At 52.4% G+C, this 27,783-nt stretch overlaps 1 protein-coding gene across 1 annotated transcript in view; it reads left to right on the top strand.

The window, feature by feature from the left end:
• Positions 1-6,279: 6,279 nt before the first annotated feature.
• Positions 6,280-27,783, top strand: part of LOC128270186 (uncharacterized) — a 33,077-nt gene continuing 11,573 nt past the window's right edge. The window contains exons 1-10 of the mRNA XM_053007591.1: positions 6,280-6,396; positions 6,857-7,061; positions 10,345-10,464; positions 10,560-11,042; positions 11,192-11,444; positions 22,698-23,515; positions 25,703-25,883; positions 26,318-26,598; positions 26,679-26,816; positions 26,884-27,021. Of these exons, the coding sequence (XP_052863551.1) occupies positions 6,287-6,396; positions 6,857-7,061; positions 10,345-10,464; positions 10,560-11,042; positions 11,192-11,444; positions 22,698-23,515; positions 25,703-25,883; positions 26,318-26,598; positions 26,679-26,816; positions 26,884-27,021 (2,727 nt within the window). The 5' untranslated portion in view covers positions 6,280-6,286. The remainder of the gene's footprint in view (positions 6,397-6,856; positions 7,062-10,344; positions 10,465-10,559; positions 11,043-11,191; positions 11,445-22,697; positions 23,516-25,702; positions 25,884-26,317; positions 26,599-26,678; positions 26,817-26,883; positions 27,022-27,783) is intronic.

Here is a 27,783-nt window from a genome sequence, read left to right as displayed (position 1 = left end):
GTTTCATCGTGTTGCAGTGTGACAGGTGCTGATGCACGCGTCCCAAGGATACGGCAGGCGGGTAGCGGGATCCGTTTAGTGATGGAATTAGTGTCACGTTGTCCCACTCTATGTGCATCGCTTCCATCGCAGCCACACGGCTGCCGTTAATGGATTGCTCCGAAGAGGCAACCGTCTGAGAGCAGAAGAGATTCAAGGTGAGTCCACACCAGTGGCCGAGATGCATTTCCGTACCACTTAGCTTCTGACCTGATTGATATGGGAGGTCCACCTTTTCTCTGTTCCTGTGCGTGCACCACCACCGTAGCCCACGTGGACCCTGTACCGTGGCCGGTGTGTGTGATGAACTCTTTGACCGGGTCGTCGTTGGTCGGGTCGGGATACCGGACACGTTAACCATATTGGAAGCACTTTCTTCCTTCGCCGTGGCACCAAGAAGGAGCTGATAAATTCAATCATATCGTATCGATGATGCCGGACCGGTCCAAGTTTGTACTGCTCCGCCGGACAAAGCCCGAGCCCGCACTCGAGCGAGGCTTTATCGCATTTTTATCGCCTGTCTGGGTGGTGGTAAGTAGATTTTAGGTCGTAGACTGATACGACGAACGCTGGCGCTGGCGTGGGGGTCGTGAGGGATCGTTTAAACGACGTGGCACACGTGTGGCAGGGCCCGGCAATCTTGGGTTCTTTCTCTGGGAGGTTGGAGCCACTCGTTTGCTACACGTATGAGATCTTCCGTAGGCAGACCATTGATTGCCTACAGGACCATTAGGGACCGTGGATTAAAGCGCAGTCCACAGACAGTTAGTGTGGTTTTGATTTTTAGTCCTGCGCTGGTCTACAGCATTATCAATCACTTCGCGTGGCCGGCCCGTTATAACCTCGATGTGTCGATAAATCAACCCATAAAAGAAGCATCGGGATGTAATTACGTTGCGCCTACAGCTGACAATTATCTAAATGCAGTGAAGCAGCTGGGGCCTGACATTTTGACCTACATAGCGATCACCAAGGGCCCACCGTGGCCCAGCGCCACGAGGCTTCGCAGGACCCGGTCCGTGTCCGTTCAGGGATCGTTATTAAATGTTTCTCCCTCTCTCTCTCTCTCTCTCTCGCTTGCTCTCGCTTGCTGGCGACCAGGGCAGGGTGGCATGCTTTCAACAACTTACGTCAAGCCACGCGGAGCCAGCGGAAGCGAATCTCATTATTGTGTTGGTGACCCCTAGCACCATGCTACGGCAGCGTGGCGGCCGTTATCTTCTCCGTCAGGCACGGTGCACACACACACACGCACTGACGGAAGTACGGAAGGACATTCCCACGCGCTAGTAATGGCGCACGGGGAAGTGATTTTTCTTCATCGCCGCTTGACGCTTCTTGTCATAATGGTAACCACTCGGTTGGGCGGCGACATTGGCCTTGGCTGGCCATCGGTACGGGCCATTGTTTGCAATCCAGTTAACAAATCTGATACTGAAGGGGCTCATGCAAGTCCTTAGGGTCCCACAGGGCCAGAGATCGATGCCGCGCTACGGGTCTTTGTGTGTAAAATAATATGAAACACACATATGACACGATTGGGCGCGATTCGGGGAAGCCGTCATTATCTGGCTACCGTGCCGAACGTTCCTCATCATCACCGTCAGTGCCATTAACACAACTTTGTCTAACAAACTTTCTCTTTCTCTCTCACACACACACACCGTCTCCGTTACACTTTTTCGTTGCAGCGAACACGAAGCCGATTTTCGGCTCACGACCACGGAGCGGAGCTTATCACGATCTGCGCGCCACCACAACGCGAATACACACACACACAGCCACACACCCGCACACACTCACACACAGAAAAAGATCGTTTTCGCCCCCGCGTTGGTGACGTCCGGTGAACGCCTCGCCGATTCACGCGCCACGATTATTATTCTCACTTTGTCCTCCACGGGGAAGGTTGCGCTGCTCTTACGGCTGTGTCCAGGCACCGGTAATAGTAACAAACGCTCGTTGCTCGTGATGGAACTGTCTGGTCGTCAAAAGTGATGTCCTTCTGAGGGGCGGACGTTGACAACGTTTAGGACGCCCGTACGGTGACTAATCAATGCGTGTCACCAGCAGCAGCGCAGTGAGTGAGTGAGTGAGTGAGTTGTGATTGGCTTTGACACTTCGAGGCACGCAGTCAGCAAGTGCGAAAGTTTCCGCTTTTTCCGGAACAGACCAACTATCAACGCTTAGGCACGTGCCCGCCCGTGTGTGTGTGCGCGAAAGGACCCCACAGTAAGCGATGCTTCCGGGGATGAAAAACGGTCCATGGACAAGTGGTGAATGCGAACGGTGAGAAGTTTTGCTCACTGAGCTAGGCTGCCCGTGACAACATTGGGAAAAAGGCGGTTTACAGTTTTCTTCAGTTTTTCAACTTTGATAATGCAGCAAGACAATGTATTGCGTTATTTAGCTCAAGCTAGGCATTATAATTAAAATTTAGGTAATTTCCTGATCCGTGCGTGTCCGCTAGGTTTTTTTTTAGGAAAGCAACTTCCTGATGCATAAGGAGGCGCATGGTCGCCATGGAATGGCCATACAAAACATTCATTTCTCTTCTCAAACATTCGTTAATGCATATGCGTTTTAAGGTAGTCGATATAATGAAAGAATATTTTTCGACGCTGAGCGTGCAAGTACTGTTCTTAATGTAGCTAAAGTTTTGATAGAAAGGTATAGGAATATCTTAATAATCATTAGCTGTCAGAAGGAAGCTAATCTTCCAGAGAGAAATATTTAGAAGACACTTCCATTCGGGCAATACATAACAGTGACCCCAAAATTAGTTCTATTTCATTGGTTTATAGTCGGCGAAAAAAACCATAAACTTAGTTTTTCTGATATAGTGAAAGTTTTTTTTTATTATGGAGGGAAAACACGTGCAAAAAAACGTTGCAAAAAGACCGTAGATTCTTGCTAAAATCAAATTTGTCCGCCTGCCCCAACACGAATTCCCCACAGTGCGTGAGTGGTTCGAGCTAGTTAATCCGGGTTGCTGTTGCTGCACACGCACTATTCGATTCGTCACTCCTCGTGCAGGCTCACTGCACGTGTATGTGTGTGTGTTTGTGTGGGTGCGTGACTCAATTAAATATCATCATCTCAGGCGGGTTCAGTGGGCAAGAGAAATAGCAATGGAGCAGCAGCCTGTCTCGTCGGATTCCGAGTGAGCTGTTCGAGCTTTCGTTCTGAAACATTGTTCTCTGCGTGTCGCTGCTGCTGCCGCAATTAATTGGTTTCCTCTTCTGCTCTTCCAGGGACGTCAAGGAACAGGGAACGAGGATTTCGGGTGTGCGCTGGTCTAAAATTTAAGGGCGAAAACTCGAGGCTCCTCGAGTCCCACGCCACCGAGTACCGCCCAGACGAGCGGTTGTGGCCCAGACCGTGGCACAGCGGCCCAAGGCAATCTCCAGCTAAAGTGACGAAGCCCTGAAGAGGGTACCAGATGTTGGTGCGTGGTAATGTGGTGTGCCTAGGCGCCAGAGTGAACCGTGAGTGAAAATGAGGAAAGCGCCGTTGGGAGCGCGCTCGGCACCAAGGAGCCCCGGCTGGTCAAGTGGCCTCAGTCGTTCACGGTGTTGCGTGTTGTTTCCGTGCTGGATTCGAAAGCAGTGATCAGCCCCAGGGCGGCGGTGTAGTGAGTGGCATTTCGAAACCAACGATGATGATGATGATGATGCTAATGATGGGTATGTGATAGTTGCGAGCGAGTTGTTTATCGATGGCTCCCGGTGTGGCCAGCTGTGAGCTGTGGCCGATGGTTGAACCGGTGAACCCGTTCTGTTGCTTCAAAAATATGTTCGTAAAATAGAGGCAAAATGCCGTTCGTGGCCGTGAAATGTAGACGACAGCGTACCAGGTGTCGGTCGATGCATCATTGTTCGGCATATGGTTTCGTTCCCGCACGGTGATTTGTGTGATTTGTGGTTTGTGGCCGATACAATTCGCTGATTCGCTGAAGCAGGCAAACATTACGAAGGTGTTTTGAATTTCAGTGCAACTGCTACAACCTGCTGCAACAGTATTTCACGAGTGTACCGTAACGAGAATGTTCGCGGTGTGTGTCTATCGAGTGAAGCAGAAACGTGAACCATCTTCCTGGCATCATGGAGCCCATCTCGAAACTGTATCCACCGTAATCAGCATCCGTTAATCGACGGGCGCACAGATGGGGTAAGTTTTCACCAGCCATTTGCCACACCAATCGATATGAGGTGCCCCGGATATGGCCCGCAGTCGTGAGTCGTGGGAACCGTGCCAGTAGCCGTCGTGATCGGTAGTGCATAAATGTTTTAAATAGTTTACAACTGGCCACAGTTTGAGGCATTCGTAAACAGAGATCTACTGACAAAGCGGAGGCCACTTTCAAAAGATTTAATCTCGGTTGCTGCTGCTGCTGCTGCTGCTGCTGGAAAGCGAAATTCCTAAATCTCGCTTTGCACATGAGCATCATGCACACATACACAACAGACGAACGCATAGAACGATAGCGCGCGCGAGAGAGAGAAAGAAAGTGAAAGATTGTAAACATAATAGATGGCACGTGGGACAGGGATCGTGGTAAGACTATGTGTGCTAAAACAGGGCCAACAATATCGGGCGTGCAAAAGAAACGGACAATAGAAAGGAAAAGCTACAGCTCCGTGTGAGAAATCCCCTAAAACGCTCGCTGGTCACCAGCGGACCAGCTCACCGTCTGAAGCGTGAGCAGACGTTTAAGGACGGTGAAATATTTCGCCACACATTTTTGCATCTCACGCGCCCGCAACTGAGTGCCGCCCGACTGAGTTCCCCCGGTGCGCTCTCTCGTTCGCACTCGTTCGATATTTTCACAGTTCATCGGAGCATGCGCCGGCCACACTGGCCATTAACTCGCTCGCCAAAAAAGCAGCAGCCAGCAGGCGTGCGTGCGGTGGTGTGCGTGACGCCTGGGCTCCATTCAGTTGCACCGCGGAGCTGGGCGCGAAGTAATGGGGAGGGAGCCCGCAGCCCGGAGCTTCCACGCACACACCGATGGTGGCGGGCACATGCCGCGTGTTCCGCGTGGTGTTGGTTGAACCATTTGGGGCCTCAACGACAACGGAAAGGACGTTCCGCGAGAACGACGGGCAGCCGGACGGGCCGGTTATGGATTAAAATATGAAGCGCCCCTCCCGATTTTGGCGGCTATTTAGAGCACTGTAGGACCATAGAGCTATTTGTAGGACATTGATTTACTTAAACTGGTCGGTGACTGGCCAGGCTGCTTCTGTCATCACTCTTTGATGGAGACGCCTGGTGGCTCTTAAGTTAATTTACCGTACGGCTGTCTACCACGACCGGCTGTCCTTTCTTTGTTTGCACCCGCCTCACATGTCCCGTTTGTTTGAGTGGCTCATCGTTTTTTACTTTATTCCCCTTTCTCCTGCAGCACACACTGGCGAGGCCGCAAACAAAGACCGTAAGCGCATCCCAGTGAATCGTCCACCCAGCGGGGAGATGCACTAGTAGTACCGTTGTGGCGCGTCACAGCAGCGCGCTGAGCTTTGCTGAGCTAACAACACCCTCCCCCCGGCCACGGTAAACAAGAAGAGAAGAAACCGAAAAATGTTCACCCAAACCAACCGAGACATCCGATTCTCCAGTGTAGCCAACGGTGATGATAACGACGACGATGACAGTGGCCGTCGCAACGCGTGCGTTCCCCATTCGAAGCAGGGCCAGCAGGGCCACCGCTTGCCGAACTCGATGCCCGCCCGCTTGAGCAAGTGACGAACCGGGGGGTCGGGACGGCAATGGGCCGCCGAGTGGCCGCTGCCATCGCTCGTAACCCGTCATCGTTCGCGGATTTGTTTCGCAAGAAGCGAAAGTTCCGATGAGTCGCACGGGCTGTGGCGTGGCCGCTGTGGTGTGAAGACGGAAGACGCGGCTGAAGACCATGAAGAAGTAGCCACCGTGTGTCACTCTAGTGAACCGTGCATGGAGGCATGGAGCAAGTGAAACATTCGCTCCGGTTGCGCTCCGGTGTGTGTGTTTGGTGGTCGAAATTCGGAAGCACAAAGTGTGAAACAAAATGATTTAGTTGCACAACACAAAAAAAGGACAACATTTTAACGGCTAGAAAGACGTGAAATCAAACAAAAAAGAAAACGCAAAAACCAGAACTGTTAGACGGTACGCCTGTGAGTGAGTGTGAAAATAGGGAAAAAAGGCTAAACCCAAACCCAAAGTGTGTCGCGGTTCCGGAAGTCGAGCAAACGAGCGCAGCAAAATGGCCGACATGCCTGATCTGTCGCACCTTACGCAGGAAGAACGGGCCATCATCGAGGGCGTGATGATGCGCCAAAAGCAGGAGGAAGAACGGGAGAACGAAATCATGCGGTAAGTGTAAAGTGTCACGGATTGTGCGGTCCAACCGAAAAAAGAAAACACGGTGCCCCCAAACGCGCACCGTATGCCGTAGTAATTAATTACCGATCAGAATCAGATATTCATTAGGTGGAGCCCAGAAAACAGGATATAGAAATGGGAACAGAAAAAAACAAATTAGTTTACTTCACGGTTAACTAAACCTTCTCCGGCAAAGGGATTGCAAAAAAGCAGGGGGCCAGTGGTTTCGAAAAATCGAACCAATCGTTTCGAATAAATTAAAAACTCATTTATGCATGAGCGCCAGCTGCGAGGTGCGTGAACCAACGAGGTTGGCCATTAACTCCGGCGGCTCCGGCGATAGTTTATGTATGCCGGGATTTTTTTCGTTTGCCACAGGTTGGCCACTAGCAAGTGCCAAAGCTACATTCCTAACTGCACGCTTTGGCAATTTCTCGTTTCGTTCGAACAGCCGCAAGCAGGACGAGGTGACCACGCTCGTCGACTCGATCCGACAGAAGTCGGAACAGCAGAAGAAGGCGGGCGTCGAGCTGGAGGCAACGTGCCACATCTGCCTCAAGACCAAGTTCGCGGACGGCATCGGGCACATCTGCCACTACTGCAACATCCGGTGCTGTGCCAAGTGTGGTGGCAAGGTGACGCTCCGCAACAACAAGGTAAGTGCGGAGAAGGTGTTTACTACTCGCTGCTGTCTCCCCTTATTGAATCAGTGATTCGATGCGATTGCGGCTCCCGGGAAGAAGCTTGAAGTTTGAAACCCAGACTCGAGAAGAAAATACCGCGTCGCTCAACTCGGATGGCAATAATTAGCGTGGCGTTCCAATCCAGCGGGTTGCATTTGCGTAAAAGTTACGCATGAATTAAACTGTCACACGCACACACACACACACACATGCCAGCCGATCGGTGCGTTGGTGTGCGTGTGCAAATACAAACCCAGCCCCGGCGGACGGCACAGGAGCAAAACAGGACGTTTGCTCCATGTTTCACCGAGCGCTTTTTCCTGGAAAACCTCAGCGAACCTTAGCCGGGTGAACCCGTTCCTCCGGCTCGAAGCGACGGTGGAGCAGCAGGGAAGGGGAGTGGGTTGGGATGTAACTGCACGGAGCACGCGCGGCATCGCGCTGGTTACGCCGCAACTTCGAAGAATGGAAAGTCATCGAAGATGAAAAGTTCTCTCCACCGACTCCTCCGGGTTCCCTCCGGGTCGCATTGTGCTACGCACAGACACACACACACACAAGGATGGCCACATTCGAATGAATGAAATGACGTCATTCGGTGCGCGGCGCGCTGGGGGTGGTGCTCCGGCTCCCGAGAGCCCCCGATTCTCGCCGGCATCGCCGTATTGATTTTTGGCCTACGAACGACTGAATGGATTTGTTGGCTTGGCTTTCGGTGGGCAATGTTCATGGCCGGGTTCCGCCCGGGTAAAGGCAGCTAAGAAGGGTTAAGTTGACCAGACGACGAGCACCGAGTGTGTGTGGCAGGCACGCGCGAGCCCGGGCGCGATTCTGGCAGCCAAGCCCGGGCACGACTTACATGGGACATAATTTTGAGCCGGCATCGTTTGGCACGGGTCTCGACCAATGCTTATTGCGCCGTGCCAGCATACCGAACGCCATTAACGAGCCTCGCTCGAGGCCAGCCAGCCAGTGGGCCCGAATTCACAGCTAGCTCGTCCCGTCGCCCGCGCGCTGGGCCCCGTTTTTGTTCCGTCTTCCGTCCGTTTATTATTATCGCCGGCTAATGCACGCCGCGTCTGCCGGCCGGCCGGGGCTCATCAGCATAGGCGCCCAGAATGCTGGTGCCAGTTTCGCTCCGGAAGCCCGAAACTCGAGGCCCGGGGTGGCTGTCTGGGTGTCTGTGCTGGCTGCCGCCAGTCTAGCTGGTGAGATTGTCTGACTGGCGGGCCGTGGCCGGCCCACTACCAATCGGGCAGATCAAGCGGATTAGTGGCCGGTCCGGAGAGTCCTCGGGCCCCCGAATGTCTTTGGGGGCATCCCATCCCATCCCTTCGTCCCCCTTTCTGTCCCACAAATCGATTGTGGCCGCCTGGGACCGCCTGGCCGGATCCGGCCGGGAAAGTAATAATTAATATTTTGGGCTCCCAGCTGGCTTTATTTGGCCGCTTCCCATCCGTTACGTGCCGGACGGGTGCTGCCAACCCGGGTTTATCACCGCTTGACGATGGCGGGCGCGTACGCCGCCGTTTTAGCGTACGGTTAATATTTCATGATACGCAACGAGAGATGTTTAAAATGTTTGGCGACAGCGATCCGCGACGCCTCGCCTCGCGTACGCCAAGTGGTTGGTGAGGCGGCGGCGAATGGAAAGAAATTGCAGCACCGGCGGGGAGGCGGTGTGGTGCAGCATAGTCATAAGCTCGGTTCGCTCGGCCACATGCGTGCCACAGACCGCATAGGATCGAATTTAAAAATTTATGCCCATTTTGTGACCAGAAATTGGGTCGTGCCCCGGCGGTGGCGGCGGCCGGGCGGCAGTTTCGCGCGGCGTGATGTCTTCGTGACACAGGCTTGAATAATTTACGATGTTTTCTACGTTTTCACAACAATGCGTAAAGTGTAAGTTCCCGGGCAGGGATGATTTTTATTTGGTTTACGAATCGATAAATAACTTAACACGATTGAAGTTCCATGTTTTCGAATTGAGGCGACTAATACGAACAAATTTGGAGACATACATCGAAATAAAAATGTTTAAAGAAATCGGTTTTCAGGTTTCGTCTCTCTCAGTACCAACATACAGGGACACTTGAAGCAAAAACGATATCCAAGAAAACAGTTACTAGAAAGCATTAATTAAATTGGGAAGGTTTTCAGAACCCAAAGTTGATCAAACAGTCCGACATTCCCATTAATTTATTCGATCTGATTAAGTAGCACGAGGCTGGTCTGAAATCTTTGCGGCATCCACAGTAAGATAACAGCAATAATAAATGAAAGCTAGTGAATTTGGTAGTAAATATTCTGACAGTTACTCACCAACATTTCAGCCAGTTTCGATGCGATAGTTTTGTGTGACAAAATCGATCATCAAGGTGTTATAAAATATTGGTTTTTAAAGGGTTATTTGTCTACGCAAATTAAAAATGAGTTGGGTTCTGTGTAATGGAACTCTGAATTATCATTTACCACAATGAAATTTTGAACAACTGAATCTAAACTTGGCTGTGGGAGTTTGGAAGACGGTGAACGTTCGGGACGCCCAAAAACTGTAACTTATGGTAAAAATATCGCCACAGTTCACAGTTTAAATGGTGCTAGACGATCACCGGATTAATTGGGCAGTATAACAGAGTTTATGTTCATGTCATAGTAATGTGTTTGTCACATTTAAAATCAATATTTTGACGTGAGAAAGCTGTCCGCGTGTTGGGTGCCGACGAAAATTCGTGAATTGCGATTTGAACTGCTTGAACTGGCGTTACTCAACAGATCTAGCCTCCCGTGACTTCGTTTTGTTCCCTCGTCAGAAAATTGCGCTCAGAGGAGAGCAGAGAATTTTCGTCAAATGAAGGGGCAATCATCTTCGTAAACAATCATTGTAAAGAGATAAACGCCGAGTACTATTTGCGCGGATTACAGAGATGGGGTTTTATCTTTCAGAACAAACGTAACTTGTAGGTTTCATGATGTTCAATGAAGTAATACATATTTTGCCCAAAATCCTGTGGCATCCTGTTTTAGAACAATCATTTCTTGGTCGGCCAGTGAGATTCGGCCAGTGATTTCACAATAGATTTTGTGAACAGTAATTTATTAATGTAGTGGAATGGACCAATCACCGTATTATGTTTTACGAGTCGTAAAACATAATAAAAACATATTAATCTTATCTCATCACCGATAATCCTTGAACTAGCCGCCGTTAAGCTGGATCGGACTGTGGTTGTTAATCCTTTCCCTTCGCTCGCAGGTTATCTGGGTGTGCATCGTGTGCCGGAAGAAGCAGGAGCTCCTCTCGAAAACGGGCCAGTGGATGAACAAGAGCACCAGCCCGGACGGAGTGATGCGGGGCCAGGGCATTGATCCGCGGGTACGTATCACCTCATTCTCAGTGTGTAAGTCTGTGCACGCGTTCTTATAACCTCCTTCCTCCTTCCTCCCTCTAAACACGGTCTCCCGCGGTAGACGTTGCCCCAAACGATGCTCGACCCGCACGACCCGTCCGACAAGCGGCCGAAGCTGGAGCGGGCCCGCAGCGCGGCGGAGAAGGAGAACAACCCGATGCAGCGGGCCAACAGTCAGTTGCGGCGGCAGTACAGCCAGCAGGACCCGCCGACCCGCCGGTTGTCGCAGTCGGACGGCATGGTGGACATGATGTCGCCGGACCCGCACCAGCTGCGCATGCAGATGGGCCACGGTCGAGGCGGTGGCGGCGGGATGTACGGAGGCCAGGGACCGGGTGGCCCGTACGGCGGAGGAGGGGGCGGCGGCGGATACGGGCAGCAACACTCGCAGCTTCCGCAGCCTCCGATGGGGGGCGGCGGTGGTCCGTACGGGGCCGGCGGTCAACACTCCATGACACCGCAGGTGCACATAACGCACGCCGGAGGAGGTGGCGGCGGCGGATCGATGGGGGGCTACGGTCACGAGGATCCCAGCTACTACCAGGTAGGCGCCGAGGCGCCGAGCACGTCCTTGAACGGATGGAGCCAGCGTTTTTACTACGAATTCAACCGATTTTATTCAACTCAAACTATTCACTTCATTGTTCTAATGGCCCCCTCTCTCGTCTGCCGTTGTTCCCCCACGAAACTCAGAGTGAAATCGAGGACCTGATGCGAACGCATCCTCATCTGGTGCATCCGCGGCAGCAGCAACATTACGCCGAGTCGCTGCAGTCTTCCGGCGTCTCCGGGCATGGCATGGGTGGCAGCGGCCACCTGGGCGGGTCGCACCTGCCGCCCGAACCGACCAAATCCCACAAACGGCCCCTGGGCGGTCCCTACCTACCGCAGCAGCGGTCCTTCAGCAGCTCCGACGAGGACATTCGCTCCACGCCGGAGTTCGAGGGTAAGTCACCCGTTGGTCGTTGGTGTATCCGTCCGTCTGTGTGTGTGTGTGTGTATGCGTGCGTGTCTGTGTGAGTGTGTTAGTGAGTGCGGGAAATCCAAATGACCCAAAGTAACCCACCAAAACCAAAAAAACAGTTTCCTTTCATTTTAACACTTTTTAGTTTGAATCAATTATGCTACGTTATGTTTTTTGTTTATGCTACGCGCGTCTCAGCTCGGAGCAGTTGTTGCGTGTAGAGTCCAAGCTTTAGTTTCCTTTTATTCGCTCCCTCTCTCTCTCCCTCTTTCTCTTTCTGTTCACCGATTTATTGTTTCCTTCGAGGGCCGAATATACAAAAACCTTCTTCAGGAGTGCATCGGACATCGATTTCATCGTTGACCAGGTCTTTTGTCTGTGGAGTATGAGTTCTCTCTTGTGACCATAAATGGTGTGTGCGGTAATTAAATGTTAAACGGCAGATCAGAGAGTGGGAAATTCCATGGGCTCCACGTGCACCCCACGCAGCCATATGACGGCTCTAGGATTTTCTAGCATCAGCATCCCATCTCACTCTCCGGTGGCTGCGGCGAAGGAGGGCGGACTTGCGTAGGACGCCGATGACATTTAGGGCTAAAATGTTTCCACTAATTAACGCTCGTGGCACAGGGTGAGAGATAGGGGGAGAGAGGGTGACCTACAACTAGTGGGTCGCATAAAAGAGTCTCCACGTTTCACGCTCATCACTAGATGCCCTTTACGTGGGCAGCATTGATCTGATTGTGTCAAACGAAGCCTTTGTTGGAAAGGTTCTTGCGCTTCAAGAACTACATGAGCGCTTCAATGGTGTTACTGAAATGAACGCACTCAGAAGCTTGAGTTCAGTCCGAATCTTTCGATGTCAAAGCCTGGATGGTAGGTGGGATCGGAAAGGAATGGTCCATCAAGAAATTAAAAAAAACCGATGAAATGGTGTATTTATCCCCCTGCACTCCTTCGTTGTTTGAAAGGAGTAAAGAGCTTCGATAACTCGGTACAAATTGACCGTTCTTTGACGATCGTTGTCGGCGGATCCGAATGGGCGGATTCTGCTTTCCCAATCTAGTCCGCGAGTCTCGCGATCGACATGTGCCGACCTCGGTTTTATAGGTCACGACCGGTCGAACGGTCATGTGCGGTCGCCCTGCTTCGCAGTCCAATGTGACTTTCCCCTCAGAACGGACCGCACGTGTCAGCGGAACGATGGAGACGCCTGGTGGCTGTCTCTAGTTTAGCGTTCGGTTGGCCTCATTTCGCGCGTTGTAATAGCGCTTCCATCACAATTCTTTCTTTTCTTTCCCACTTCTTCAGGCGCTTCGCTTCCCAACAAATGGCTTCTGTCTGCTCGGGGTGCCCCATGCGCCGACAATTCTGGGTCCTTCTTCTTGGGAAGAAAGAAAATGCACGGTGTGGTGTGCAGTAAATTGGAGCTCCTTTCACCGGGTTGTCACTTGCACGGCGTGCTCTCTTGCGCGGTGCACATGGGACGTCGCGCCGCTAGTGCCGACAAAGGGCCGCCTGCCGTTCGATGGAAGGGACTCCCCGAAGCAGCTGCTCGGGGTGTCCTTAGGGTGCTCAATCACAAGGGAAGATCGGTCACGCAACCTCGTCGAACCACCACGGCACGGTGTGGTTGTTATCATTCACTTCTGTGCCGCTTCATCCCAAAGGGACCCCTCGCAGAACCATGGCTCGTTGGTTCGTTGCAGCACCTAATTTCGCAGCGATTGATAATCTATTTATTATTATGAATGTTTTTTTTTATCCCGGTTCACCATCACCACAAAAAGGGTTGCGCAGTGCGCCCGTATCGTACCCGGAGCCCCGGTACCATCCCGGAGAGCACCGATAATTTGTGTTTCTAGGGCAGCCTTCTGCGAACCGGGGGACAGGAAGTGATATCGCTTATCGATTGCAGCGTTCCCGGAGCGTTCCAGCGGAGTCGTAGATCTCCGCGATTGGAGCCTGCGGCCCATTGTGTGTCACAGTGGCCCGGGGGTCCCCGGGGCCAATGTGACCGTGAAGCCCTGTGTGCAGTGCAGGGCTTCAGCGATGCAGCAGCAGCAAGACGCACGGCACGGTACAGCTTTTGTTCGCTACCCGAGCCCGAACCCGGCACTGCACGTGACAAGCCCGGCCCATTGAAGCCACTGACACTGACGACATAATTATCCGAGCTGCTGCTGCACTGTGCCGTTGTCGTAAGCCGGAACCGCCGAGCCGGAAAAAAGGAACGCCTTGATGGAGGCGCCTGGTCGCTCACGCTCAGTGTTGCAAAATAATGTTTACTCGCCATTAATTTATTACACTTTCGGTGTGTGTTTTCGGTTACAACGGAACGCACGCACGCCGGGAGACCCCGAAATGCGTTGACACGCAGCGTGTTGACAGCTGGGCTGAGCAGGGCAGGGCGCTCCTGGTCCCTGGCCCGTGTTTGTTTGTTTTCATGGCGTGGTGAGTTCCGAACCCGGGTTCCGAAAATCGGGTTCCCTGTTCAAAAGGGCACAACAAGGTAGTAGTAACGAGCCGTATAGGCACTATCGTGAGGTGAAGTGAGCCAACACACACCCGTGCACAGGATTCACGGGCTGGACGGAATTGGAGGCCCAATTAATAAGTTCATATCAATGACCTTGAAGCGGGCCAGGATGCTGAGTGGCCACCGTGCGCTATACTGCTGAGCACCCGTGAGCGCAGTGAGCGCGGTAAGCACACAAGTAATGAAGGGAAAAAAACAACACAGCGAACGCCAGGAGCGGTGGTGAGTTAACAATATCTGCCCGGTGGCTACTTTGATGGGGAATTGTTTTTCGCTCAGCGCGCGCTCGCGGGGAGTGAACCAGTTACCGAGCGAGAAGTGAAACGAAAAACAAGGATCCGACCGGACAAGAAGACACCGAAGCAGGACCCGATGGGGTCCTTTTCTTGGTCGACTCGGTTTTCTGACGTCTTTCGGTCGGTCGGCCGTCCCTTTCCTTTCCGTTCCCTTTGCCGTGTCGTGCATTTTCTAACTTGATTTGTGCCTTGCCGTGACGTCGTGTTCGCATTCGATATGATTAGCATTTCATGTGTTGGTATGGTATTGATTTTGTTTTCTTGCTAGACAGTAACTACGGGTCTGCCATGCGTGGCAGGCGGGGAACCAACATCACGGGTACGTGCCACTGTGACGACTGTTTACAAATGTCCCTATCGTTCCTATCAAAAAGGAAAGGCGAAAGGCTACCGATAATCGATGGCTTCGTGGCATGCCGTAAGCCAGGACAACGAACGAGGGGTAAAATTCGAAAGAAGAAAGAAACGTTCCATCATCGTCGTCGTTAATTTTACAAGCCGGCTCGGAGCTAGGCCAATAACAATTTAGTGCTGGCCAACAATCTTGCCCAAATTTGCACCTTTACCCGAATTTGGGGGTGGCGGAAAGGGGTGGTCTCCGGCAATTTTGACAGATCGGTATCTCACCTCCAGCTCGATCGCTCCCGTGTCTCTCTCTCTCACGGTTTTCTTTCCCGTTGGGCTCTTTGTTATTGACCGAAATTAGCGACTCGGTCACTCACACGGTACGGTAATTGCTGTGAGTGACGCGGTGCGTATATGTTGGGGTTTCTCTGTCTGTTTGCGTGTGTGTCTTATGTGGGTCCTCCGAAGCCGAAGAGCCCACTGCCGTTGGCTGGCTGGTGAGCCCCCTGGCGGTTCCGTTCGGTGCATGTAAATTTTCTTCCACCATACGGTTCAGTTCGTTTGCAACCGTCGTGTCGTGTGCGCGCCAGTACGCGAAGGATGGTAGAGGCCCACCGAAGGCCTGACTCGGCTCACAGCAACCCGGTGGGGCAGGACGAACCCGGCACGAATATAGAAGTGTCCTCTCAACTGTGAAGTGTAGGCTGGATAGGGTGGCCCGTTAGGGTTGGAAGAGAACACACACACTAATGAGGGCCCCCGAAAAGTGCAAGAACCGCCATGGGAACGCACCCCGTCGAGGGGAAGGGTCCGAAAAGTAGACCGTAGTGGTGGGGCCGTGTCATCAGCACACCTCGGAAGCGATTTTCGGAACGCTTCGAAAACGAAACGAAAACTGCTGAAGGCTGGTTTGGTCCAGCCCAGGCACAGTGTGTGTGTGTGTTTGTGTGTAGTAGGGGTCCGTGTCCTAGGTCCTGGGGCACGAGCCAAACCATCCGGGGCTGGTGCCCCCCGTTTGTGGTCGGTTACCGCAAGTGCAAGTGCGCCAGCATCTTCGCCTTCGTCTTTCTGTGTGTTCGTGCGTGTGTGTGTGTGTGTGTGTGTGTGCGTTCGTGCGTGTGTGTACGCCGAAGGGTAGTGGCCAGTCGTCGGCTCTCAGTGTTCGGTGCTCGGTGAGGGAAAACGGCTTTGCACCGGAAATTATCGATTGCCGGAAGAATTGACCATTCACACCGTTCCGCATCGTCCGCGACGGAGGCGACGGAAAAAGCGCGCGATCTGATGAGAGAGTGTGTGTGTGTGTGTGAGAGAGAGAGCGAGAGAAAACGCTGCCTCTTTTGCTTTGCGGAGATCGACGGAGAGTGAGCGCTGCTCGGTGAGAATCCGGTTCGGGACCACCGAAAACATCGAGGCCAGGCCAGGAGATCGCTCTCTGCGGTGGACGGATACCGAAAACGGACGCCATCGTCCAGCTCGGAACCGGTTCGGAAGCCTCATAACACACGCACACACACGTACACCAGAGTGGCCGTGCGTTTCGCCACACAAAAACAATCCCACGGACCCACGGGTTAGAGCGCGGTCCCTGGCCGCACGGAGTGTGCTCGAACAGCGGTCCTGGTGGTGGTCCTGGTGGCTGCGGTCGTTAATTGACGCTCCGGCTCTGCGGCAGTCTCCGGTGAGCGACCGCGCGTTCCGCGTACGCCGTGTATGTGCGTTCCAGCCGTAACAATAGTGACACTCGGGCATTCGGGGGAGATGATGCTATTTTTAGACTTCGCACCGTCCCACGCAATGGTGCCCTTCGGTCGGTTGGGTTGGGCACACGGCCACGCCACGGCTCCCCTTAAGGGTGTGTAAGTGTTAGGTCCTGGGCCCAGTCCAGTCTCCAGTACCCGGCGTCGTCGTCGTCGTCGTCGTCGTTTGTTGTTCGTCTTGAGCGCGAAAGAGGAACTCCTCCTCCTGATTGTGAACGTGACGATAAGTGGACCGTGGACCTGTGTTCAGGCGTGCGAAGCTCAATCGGAGGTTTCGATCGGCTGCTGTCCGCGTCCCGAAAGGGCTGAAGTAACTAACCGACCGGACCGTACGAGGTGATCCAGAAGGAGTTTAGTGATCTTCCTATCAGCGAATTGATCAGCGATCGGCCCAAGAGCAGGCAGAATGTGAGTTGTAGCTAACTGTTGGCTAACGAAACGTTCACACCACGCTGACGTGGCACACCTACACACCCACACACATTCGCCATCCGCCATTCGCATTACACGGCCACACGATCGCGCTTTCTAGTGAGTTGAGTTGCGTTCGGTTTCTATTGGTTCGAATCTTGCTTGCGATTTGCGTTACTGCTAAAAGGTTGTTCCCGTTTTTTTTGTGAGACAGTCATTTATAGTTTTGTTGAAGATGGAGTCACACTTTGACTACCTTTTTCGATTGTTATTTATTAAGTTACATCGACAACCCACAGAGTTGCGGAAAGAACCGTGTGCCTTAAACGACCGTAATTAGGCGCCTCCATCAGCCGGCAACGAATGGAAGTGCTGCTGGAATCCCATTTGCGTGCCACGTGATCCTACCGAGACACCGGGGCCGACTGGTACCGGGGGCGGCCGACCCGGTCACGGCCAGACGGCCCCCGGATCACACTGTGTGAGTCGGGCCGGGCGCCGCCGAAGATTACGGGAGAAAATTGGATTGTCGTTATGTGACACTCTTCGAACAGTTGATTCCGCGCCACGTCGATGGCTAGGACGGGCTCTGGGACCGGTCAAGAAAGCTGCCCACCCGGGGGAAAGTGGGTGTCCGTTACGTAAGGTCCGGGGGCTTAAGTGCATTTTTCAGTGCGCTTCGGTGCCACCCATCGGTTGGTGGTGGGCGCGCAATGCTATTTCTGGCCCCTTAAGTCTTTCGTTTTCTGGCCCGCCGATGGTGTCGATTTGAGCACAATGTCACACGGTCAGGCTCGAGTTCGACCCCGTGGCCGTTGGGGTCTCCCGTCTTGATGATGGACTTGAGATTAAGGACGCGCCCGGGAGCGCCCGTCGCTCCCGTCTTATCTGACCTAGATCGGGCGCCTTTAATGAGGATTATGGATTCCGAGATTCGCTCGAAACGGAACTCGGGCAATAAATATGGGCATCTGGTGATTATCTTTTGGGCTTGTGCCGACCACCAGCCTCCGCTGTGGTGTGGGTTCGCGGACCAATTATACCCGGGGCGTAGGGTTGTATGCGCATGACACACACACACACACACACACATGCTATGTCCGAGAAGCACCAGGCGTCCCCATTTCAAACGTCTGATCAATATCCGGGGGTGCGCGCTCAAAAGTATAGGATTTTTCGAGTTGCTGTGTTTATTTGGACCTCCAATGTTGTCCGAGCTTCACTCCTGGTCCTTGGATTGATCCGATGTCTTGTCCAACAATAACAATATTTGTATATCTCTCAGAGCTGGGATTTTTCCTGGGAAACGTAAAACAGGAAATGTTACCCTTGTTTTAATCAGTCGAAAATACGAAAATAGTACTTATCGCCGTCCATTAGCGGTGCAGTTTTCTCATCTGACCTTTGAACTACAAATAATAAAGTTACTTAAATGATACTTTACAACGCAACATATAAGCGCATCTAAGCAGTTTGCAGATGCAGACCGCAATGTAGCAACCATAGTTTACTTGATGACGTTCCATTGCCTGTCAAAGTTCACAGTCTGGGCAAGGTATCGGTTTTCATTGCACCTATTTTGTTACGTCTTTCTCAATTGGTACTTAGAAATCATAGCCAACAAATATCGTCACTTGTGGTCTCAAATCCAGTCCTGAAAAATCCGGGAAAAGATGGTTTGGGGGTTTGGCAAGAATCCTGTGAAGTGCGAAATTCGAAGATTTTGAGTGAGGAGCGTTTCGATCCAGGTGGTGAGAGATAACTACTATCAATATTCATTTATTTATTATCTCTTTTTTTCGGTTGCCATATTTCTAATACGTGACTTGAATCGACAGCTTGGTTCCGTTCGTCGTTCGTTCTAATGCGGCACACTAATGTTCGTTAAATGGATTATACTAAAAGTGTTGTTAAGAAACAGAAGGATGAAAGCAACGGGATGCCCCCGGGCACAGGCACTGCTAAAACCACGCTGCGGATCAAACCGGATCCGGATGCGGATTCGGTCTTGATTGAATTCGACTTATTATGACGAAAAAGAACGAACGCTCCGAATGGCGTTTATAACATTTAAATTCAATCCGCCCAAAAGAACGCAACCGGAATGGACAGTTTGGATGGCAAATTAATGATTTTCTGCCAATTTCCATTATCGAGCGGCACACTTTGCAAAACGTTCCCGTTCGCCCGCCCCGTTCGTGTTGCACCAGTTGCAGCCATTGCACCGGAAGCTCCGGTTCGGTGCAACGGGAAATGTATGCCAAACCCAAACCGAATTCGCTGTCGCTGTCCGAACCGAACGAAACCTTCCGGCGGAGACACAAAGTTGAGTGGGGCGGTGGCCACACACGATTGGGCCCGGAACCGTTTGCTCAAAACTCATTCAGATCCTCCAGCCCGTGGTTCGACGGTTCGACGTCTTCGTGTTGCTTTCCAACAATAGCAGCACCCCGGCCAATTATGGTCACTTTTCTTCGTTTTATTCGATTTGAAGCATTTTATTTGTTTCACGTTACGGGCCGGACCGGACGCTCAGACGTTCTCTCGCACCCTTGAGGGAAGGGGAAGGGCCTTCTTCGGACATCCTTCGCCACTTGGTTCCCGTGGCACGTAACAACCGACTGCCTGGGCTGGCTACGGGCCCGCGGGCTTGGACGATAATTTTGTTTATTTTCCTTCGCAACCTTTGCTTTTATTACACCCTCAGTGACCGCTCGGTGGCCGGCCAGGTGGGCACTGATGGGTTTGGGTTTTATTTTTACATTCTGCGATGCGTGTCGGCCGTATGACTATTTTTACGCCCGCATTCAACCCACGTGCGGTGGCAGGACCAGTTGCCGAACCAGGGCTTCTCCGGAACGGAACCGAACGGAACCGGATGCTGACTATAAATAGGCGACAAGCGTCTAATAGCCAACCAGGTGCACCGGGGGCTTGGACTGATCCAGCCACGACCACCATCGGAAACTGGAGCCTCTGGTGAAGTAACTCGCAGCAGCGAAGATTCGGTGGCCTCATCGATGACCTGATTGTCGCTTTTTCATTATCACACGCTTGGCTCCTCGGTTAGAGCTGGAGAAGTTGGGGCTTGAAAATAGCTCCCTCGACGCCCCGATCAGCTGTAATGGTGTCTTGGTTTACTCTCTTTCTTCTCTCGTTCTTCCTGGCTGATTGGTTCCCTGCGAAAAAGGGGTTCGCTATGGTGCGGCGTCGTCTCCGGACCCATCTCTGAAGCACCAATCGAAGACACTCTGTCGAGCGTCTCAGATGGCAGTTCTGCTGACGCTTTGCTGTAGCCTAGTCGCCCGGCCATCCAGAGTGCCCTCCAGAGAGTGACGGCCATTGTAGAAAACTGCTATTGTAGGTCACGACCATGAACGGCGACGACAATGAGTAAGGGCTGGGTGGCCGATGGGATGAGTAGGCATAAGTGAGTCTTCTTGTCCTTGCCCTTGTTTTGTGATCCGCACCCATCCGCACGTATCATCTACGTCACACGTGGGGTACCACGAGCAACCCTCCTCTGGTTCGTCTGCAAAATGGTGACGGCGCTTGTGGGCTAATTTGTGGTCATGGTGGAAATCCTTACAAGTATTTTATTTTTACCCGTGGCCACGTAAACACTATGCGTCGACCCAACAGTTGCTACCTTTCCTATTTTCCAAAAAAGTCTCTACCTGATGCCATCGATTCTTCTGGAATTCTCAAACCAAGTCCGAAAAGTCGTGTTTTTGGAATGGTCTTCAACTTCTTTTTCAATTCTGGTCGCATCTCCTCATAACGATGTCCACGGAGCGATGTCTGTTGATCTAGGCAACATAATCACGAAAGACTGAGCAAAGCAATCGTTTTTCGCAATCCAAGTAACCAGAAAGCAGCAACGCCAACTCTTTGATTTGATTGACATTGCATTAGATCCCGTTCACTAAAGTTTTTCGGCTAGAAGTCCAACGTTGTACTAAAGGGTTGATTCTTTACTGAATATCGGGTACATCGGGCATTGTAGACTCCTAACACTTTCCGACTGTTAGGAGAACCAATTGTCGGCATTCATCATCTCGGTAAGGACAATGAAAGTAACGTAACCGGGAAGCTTTGCTGCCACTTTGTCGCTCAGTTCGCATCTTCGCAACTGATTGAGCGGACCCAAGCTCACTCTGAAACACCAATTGCTCGTAATAGTTCGTTCCCTGGATTGGAGCTTTAATGTTGCGGACCGTTTGACAACTACGGGACTACGTCTAATCTGTGTGACAATGATTGGTATGTGTGTGTGTTTGTATGTATGTGTCTTGTTTGTTTGTGTACCCCACCGGGGGGCATGATTGGTCTTGATGGTTTGTTGAATGTTGCACTGCACCTTGTCTGAAACACATCTAACATGTCTTTTGTTATTCCGTATTTTCCCTATTCTGATCGGTTTTTTTTTTCACTCAGTACACTCAGTAACAAAACTCACCGTTTGACATAAATCGTATGCACCATCGTTATTGCTTTCGTATTCGTATGCCTTCCTGTCCGTCTGTCTCTGTGTGCGCGCGTGTGTGTGATTGTTGTTGTTGATCGATGGGGTTATTGTGACCCTAATTTTTGCTCGATCATTCACTTCGCCGCCCTTTCGTAGAATGTGTCCCATCCCGTGCGTACTGATTACTATTATCATTACAACCCGCATTCGAATTTGTTCCATTTTTCCATGTAATGTACCATCTATGGCCTCTCTCTCTCTTTCTCTGTACTGCTATCTCTTGCGCTCTTTCTCTCTCTCTGCCTCTCTCTCTCTCTCTTTCACACACACAAGTACTATTTTTCCATTTTCTTTTGTCCATTTTGCCCGTTCGACCGATGCTTTCGAACGGTTCATCTTTGTGTTATGAATTTCAACGACTGATTTGGATGTTCTCTCCTTCATCTTTGTCGCGAAACCTCCCTTTTGTGTATCTCAACTCTACTACTTTTCTGCTCTTCTCTATGCTCTGTTCTGTTGTTTGTTCAAAATTGTATTTTTTTAATTGTACTAAAAGTGAGACTCCCGAATGTGTTGAGTCCTTCTCAGTAACAACGTATTGTTTTGTTTCCCAATCGATTTATCCTCTTCGTGTTGTGATTCGGTGTAATTTTAGTTCACTTTAAATATTAAACCTATTCTACGGTTTGACCCCGCTACCCCCTTTACCCGGGCAATCAGATTCCCCACGGCCGTACTTTTGTTAGACGTCTATCATGTCCTGCTGGTCTTGACACGCGCTTTCCCGTTTGGTTTGATCAACTGATCCACTTTGTTATGTCAGTACGATAGTGGCACCACTAGGACATTCTAACGATGCACCCGTTATTCTGTGTTAAAAGCAAAAATTGGTTGTGCCTTCAGCACCGCACCGGGCAGTGGCGCAGAAGTCCGTGGTAGCTTCCTGGCGATTGGTGCCCCCCGTTCTGGTCCGCATGCACCGTTGCGACACGCAAAACCCCGGGTTGAAAGCGTAGGAATGCAAGAGACTGATCGAGAGTGTAACTTTGTTAGTTGTTTGTTTCGTTCCGTTTGGTTTGTATCACTTTCGTTCTCCGTTCTCGTGTTGTGTTTACTTCGTTTGTTTTACACATGATTTTTGTGTTGGTCGACTGGAGGAACGAACGGCGCTTTTGTGTGTGTTTGATTTTGCTTCTGTTTTGTGATAAGTTTACAACTAAACTACAACGTTTGGTTGACCTTGTTCCTTGTTTTGTGTGGTAAGATGACGGGGTAAAATCGAACGGCGGGCAAGACGAGAAAGTGAGGAAAGGAGGCGAGAACGGGGAAAACAGTGAAAGGAGTAGAAGGGCCGGACGGTGCCGAGTGAAGCAGTGTTGCTGAGGCGTTGTTCCGCTTTCGAACCGTTTTCTTTTGCAGCCGGTCACCAAAGACAGTATTTCGATAATCACACACGACTGAACGCTAACCTTAACGACTATCGTGCAACAAAGCTGGACGTGCAGCAGCGCAATAGCTACAATCGTACCAACCACAACCGGTACCAGTCGCCGTCCCAGCAGCAGCAGCAGCGGCAGGATCCGCTCCGCTACCACCAGCAGGACCTGGGGCCACTAGCTGACCACTACCACCATCAGCCCCTACCGCAGGTGGTGGTGGTGGGCGACGGCACGAGTGCATCGACGGCCTACGATAGTATTAACCATCAGCATCCGCCACACCATCCCTCGTATCAGTCATCCCAGTCATCATCTCACCATCACCACTCGGCCCCAGGAGGTAGCCCGGCCGGACCGGTGGCCCTATCGCACCATCATCACGGCGGAAGCGGCGGCGGCGGCGGCGGTGGCGGTAGCAGTGGCGGCAGCAGCAGCAGCAGCCAGCACCAGCAGTACCCTCCGTACATCGGCGGTGGCAGCGGCGGCGGCAGCAGCCACGGAGCCACGGTGGGGCACCATCCGGTGGCGAACAGTGGGTCGCAGGGGCGCGGCTACGGCACCAGTCCGGCGGCGGCCGAGCAGCCGGACCTATACTGGGACGAGCCGGCCGACAGCCGGCGCTTCACCGAGCGCAGAAAGAAGACGGTCCGGTTCGATGGGCAGGACGCGGACGCCGACTGGTCCCGGTGGGAGTCGGAGCGGCAGGGCAGCCAGGACTCGGCCACCAAAGACTCCGGCATCGACACCAGCAGCACGTTCACCAGTAGCGAAGACTCGAACCGTGGCGATGGTCCCAAGGTATAGTGGTACACACGCAACCCACACACACACACACACGCACACAAATTCACACACGCACACACTCGCGGAACACCCAGATATCACCTTCACCGGAAACACCTTCATCAGACGATCACTCCGATCACCGTTGGCACACAGAGTGTCCGTGCACGACACGACACCCGACGACATTGGGGACCTTCACCGACACGCACACACACACCCACACACGAACACAGACCCACGGACGGTACGATCTGCGCCACACAACACTCGAGCGTCGGTATCGGTGCGCCGGCTACTAAGCCCGGTGCGTGACAGCCTCCGCCGGCAGCGGCCGTGGCTCCTGGAACCATTGTGCGTGGCGCCCTCTGGTGCAGCCTAGCTGAAAGCGAAGCGACAGAAAAACTAGTTTTTTGTTCCTGTGTTCCTGTTAGTTTCTTGCGTTTTTCGGCTTGATTGTCTCTACTCCCAACTACGGTTAAGCTGTACATATATCTCTAGCTCGCTAGCTTCGCTTGTGCTGTGCCGTGTGCTTGCTGCTTACTTTCCGTCGCCATTTTGCCTTTTCCTTCAGCGCTTGCTGTGACTGTGTTTTTTCGCTACTTCCTTTCTTGCTTTGTTTTTTTTTCTCTAGTGCATGCTCTGGCTAGTCAATTAGTTCCGTTTGTCCGCTGTTCCGATGCTCTGGGTCGGTGAAACGTTTGGTGTGCTGATGATGATGATGATGATGACGATGGTGCTCTGGTGTGTGAGAGTGGTGACATGGGGTGACACCCGCTCTGAAATCCCACCTGAGCAGAGATGACAGAGATCCTCGCTTTCAGTGGTAAATCCGAGAAAGTCCGCCGCGTGGCCGCGTGTCACTCGGCTTGTCACCGTCGTCGGTCGAGAGTGGAGGTGGAGTAGTCTGCATGGACTCCGACTCCGGTCTGTTGCTCATTTGGCATCGCTCATCGCCCATTACACGCCATTACTGCGCCCCCGCAGATTTGCGGACATGTAAATACGTGTGACATTTGGCGGTCAATCAGCGCGTGGAAGCACGTCCGCTTCGGCCACCTACTACCACTACTTCTACTAGTTCAGCAATCGCGCGCCATGCACAACGCCTTCATTCTCCATCCAGCCAAGCCAGCAGACCAATCAAGGACCATTCGGTCCGTGTCGTACGTTCCCGTCTTCGCATGCGACCTCTACTCACGTTCCCACTTACGATCATAAGCTCTCTCTCTCTCTCTCTTTCTTTCTCTCTCTCTCTCTCTCTCTTTCTCTTTCTTATCCTTCATCTTAATCGAAAGCCATTTCACATCAGACCACCGTTTTCTCGATCACCGCCGACCACAGAATGTCTATTTATACTCCATTGTATGTGTGCACTTGCTCGGTAGAGTACCGGTGTTGTTTGTGCCGCAAGGTAACCCAAGCATTCCGTCTGTACCTTTCTCTGTCTCTCTATGTCTCGCTCTCCCTCTCTCACTCTCTCTCTGTTTCGCACGAGTGTGGTCGCCAAAACAAAACAATGATGTTCCCGTGTTCGCGCTACACCTGCATCTTGCTCCTTGCTCTGTGTGTGTGTTTGTGTATGTGTGTCTATTTTGCAACATTCGTCACCCGTTTTCTCGTTTCTTTGTTTTGCGACCGCTCGACGTCGACCGTTGGCGAAATCGATTTTTGCAATCAAAGTTCACTTTGGCGTAACAAGCAGCTGCCGTTGGCAGTGCTCCAGTTTGAGGTTATGGATGCTGCATGATGTGCGTTCGGTGCGTTCCAGGAGTCTTCTAAAATCCATCCGGGGAAACCGTGTTCACTACTAGACCCTTGAGCGCACCTATGCATCTTTATGTCTGATCGTTCGAACCATTCCGATTCCGATGGTTCTGAAGTTCTCGTCCGGATCTCGCCTGCCGAGGATTTACTCTTGTTGTTGTTGGGTGAAGTGCGAATCTCCCAAATCGCTATCGCCCAAGAGTGTCAGCAGATAGTAGACTTCACATCATCTCCATCCTTACCGAAAGTAGACACAATGCCAACACCCGAACGAATCCCTGACGCGCTCTGATGTACCGCAAGTAGTTAAGCCGGGGTGGGGCAAGGGCAAGGCCACTGGGTACACCAGAGGCGTTTGGAGGGCAATCGAACCGAACCGAACCGAAACAACAAGCCATTTCTCTCCCTCCGTCACTCACGCGTTGCGCCACTCAGAACCAGGTTAGCTGGCAGGTGTCGTCGGATAGCGGCCGCATGATCGGACACATGGTGCAGCGCAGAACCGTTGACGGCACTAACGATGCACTCGATCTGAAGGTACGCGGTGGCCTGGTGCTGCCCAGTACTACACGCGAGGCGCTCATCGAGCTGGACAGTGCCCATATACCGAGGCCAGGTAACTATTCCAATCCACACCCCCCAAAAACTAGACTTCACTTCTCCAGCGCACACACACGCAAACTACGGTACCCGGTAGGGGTGTTGGGTTGGGATGGTGTTGGGAAGATTCTGCCGGTCGCCGGTATACCAGATGTCGGGATGGATCGCGTGGGGCTCTTTCCGGGGCTTGGGTTCTGGGTCACGGTACTCTAAGTGTCAAAATCCCTCCAAAAATAGGAACCATCGTCCGTGTGATTTGAGTTATTCGATGTTTTGTTGATTTCGTTCTTGGTTACCCCGTTTTCGTTCCGTTTTCCCCCGTCGGCTTCGATGTGCCGCCCCCTTCGGCTTGTCGATGTGTCTCCCTTCCCCTCGTGTGGGTCGAGGCATCCGGACGCAGCGTTAACTTTAATGACCCATTTCCCACCGTTCACCTTCACCTCATCGTAGAGAGCTACGACCGGCGCGACAAACCGAGCGTCCTGGTGACGTCGCCCGGATCGCCCGACTTGCACAGCGTGCGAAACTACTCGAGCGGCTCCGGCGGCGGCGGCCGGTACAGCAATCGGCTCGCGCCGGCCACCACCGTGCCGCAGGAGAACAGTGTCGGCGGCCGGGTGCAGATCAAGCTGGGCTTCGAGCCCAGCTCGCTGCAGCTGATCGTCACCGTCCTGTGCGCCAACGGGCTCGTGCCGCGCGGCAACGGGGCGGCCCGCAATCCGTACGTCAAGGTAGGTGTGCGCCCGCTACGCGACCGCTTCCGCTTCCGCTTATCACGCGCATTTGCCGTGCCCCCGCCGTATACTTCCAGATCTGCCTGTTGCCCGATCGGAGCGAAAAGTCGAAGCGTCGCACCAAAACCCTCGCCCTCACGAACGATCCCCGGTGGGGCCAGACGTTCGTCTACGAAGGGCTCCGCCGGGCGGACCTCAACAACCGGCTGTTCGAGGTAGGTGACGAGGGAGGTGGTGGGTGGGCGAATTGACACGTAACTGACGTCACGCAAACCGTTCCAGGTCACGGTCTGGGACTACGTGCGGTACGGTGCGAACGACTTCCTGGGCGAGGTGATCATTGATCTGTCCACGCACCCGCTGGACGATGAGGCCGAGTGGCACATCCTGCAGCCACACCAGGAGTCCCTGCGGGATACTGTACGTATTGGAAGGCGGAACGGGACGCGTTCGATCGTTCGCTAGTCACCTCCACAACCGAGCCCCATTTCCCCCCAACAACACACACATACGCTCACACACACACTCATGTGCTCTGTCTTTTCCGTCACTTTTCTCTCGCTGGCTGTCTCTTTCTCGCGCGACCCGTAAGCTTTTCGGTTCGGTCCATAAGGTTGAGGCACACTATTGAGGGTCGGTTTAAGTTACCCTTCTTAGAACCATTATGGTCAGGAGGTGTTTAAGGCATGATCTTTTCATTCAATTCGTTCGTCGTTCGTCGATCGACGCTTAAAATGCGCCTATTTTGCTCTCATTACGCTCTGTTCTGTTGACAGCAGTTGTGTTACAGGCGTTACACACCGTTTCACAACGTTACAAGGTATTTCTTTCAACTTACCTATTTTAAACGCTTCAAGACGACCAATTAGCAGCAGTTTATCGTTCGCTTTCTGGCAATCAATTCTTCAATTCTATTATTCGGTTCGGGATAGATTTTTCTAGACATAAACACACATCAACATGACAGCGAAACGTTACGGGACGTTATTGGCAAAATATCCAAATTGGTTTGTTTTTGAGTATCAAATCCAGATCGAAACACAGTCCCCGTTCCCGGGCGCCCAGCCCTGCCCTGTCCTCCCAACACACGCCCAGCAGTAAGCGCCGCACATCGTTCAATGCGCAGCCGCTCTCTCTCGTTCACGATCGCCGAACCGAACGCCAAACCGACGCCGCCATTGG

The sequence above is a fragment of the Anopheles cruzii genome, chromosome 3 (assembly GCF_943734635.1).
Source record: "Anopheles cruzii chromosome 3, idAnoCruzAS_RS32_06, whole genome shotgun sequence".
NCBI lineage: Eukaryota > Metazoa > Arthropoda > Insecta > Diptera > Culicidae > Anopheles > Anopheles cruzii.
This window is presented reverse-complemented; position numbering and strand designations above follow the sequence as displayed.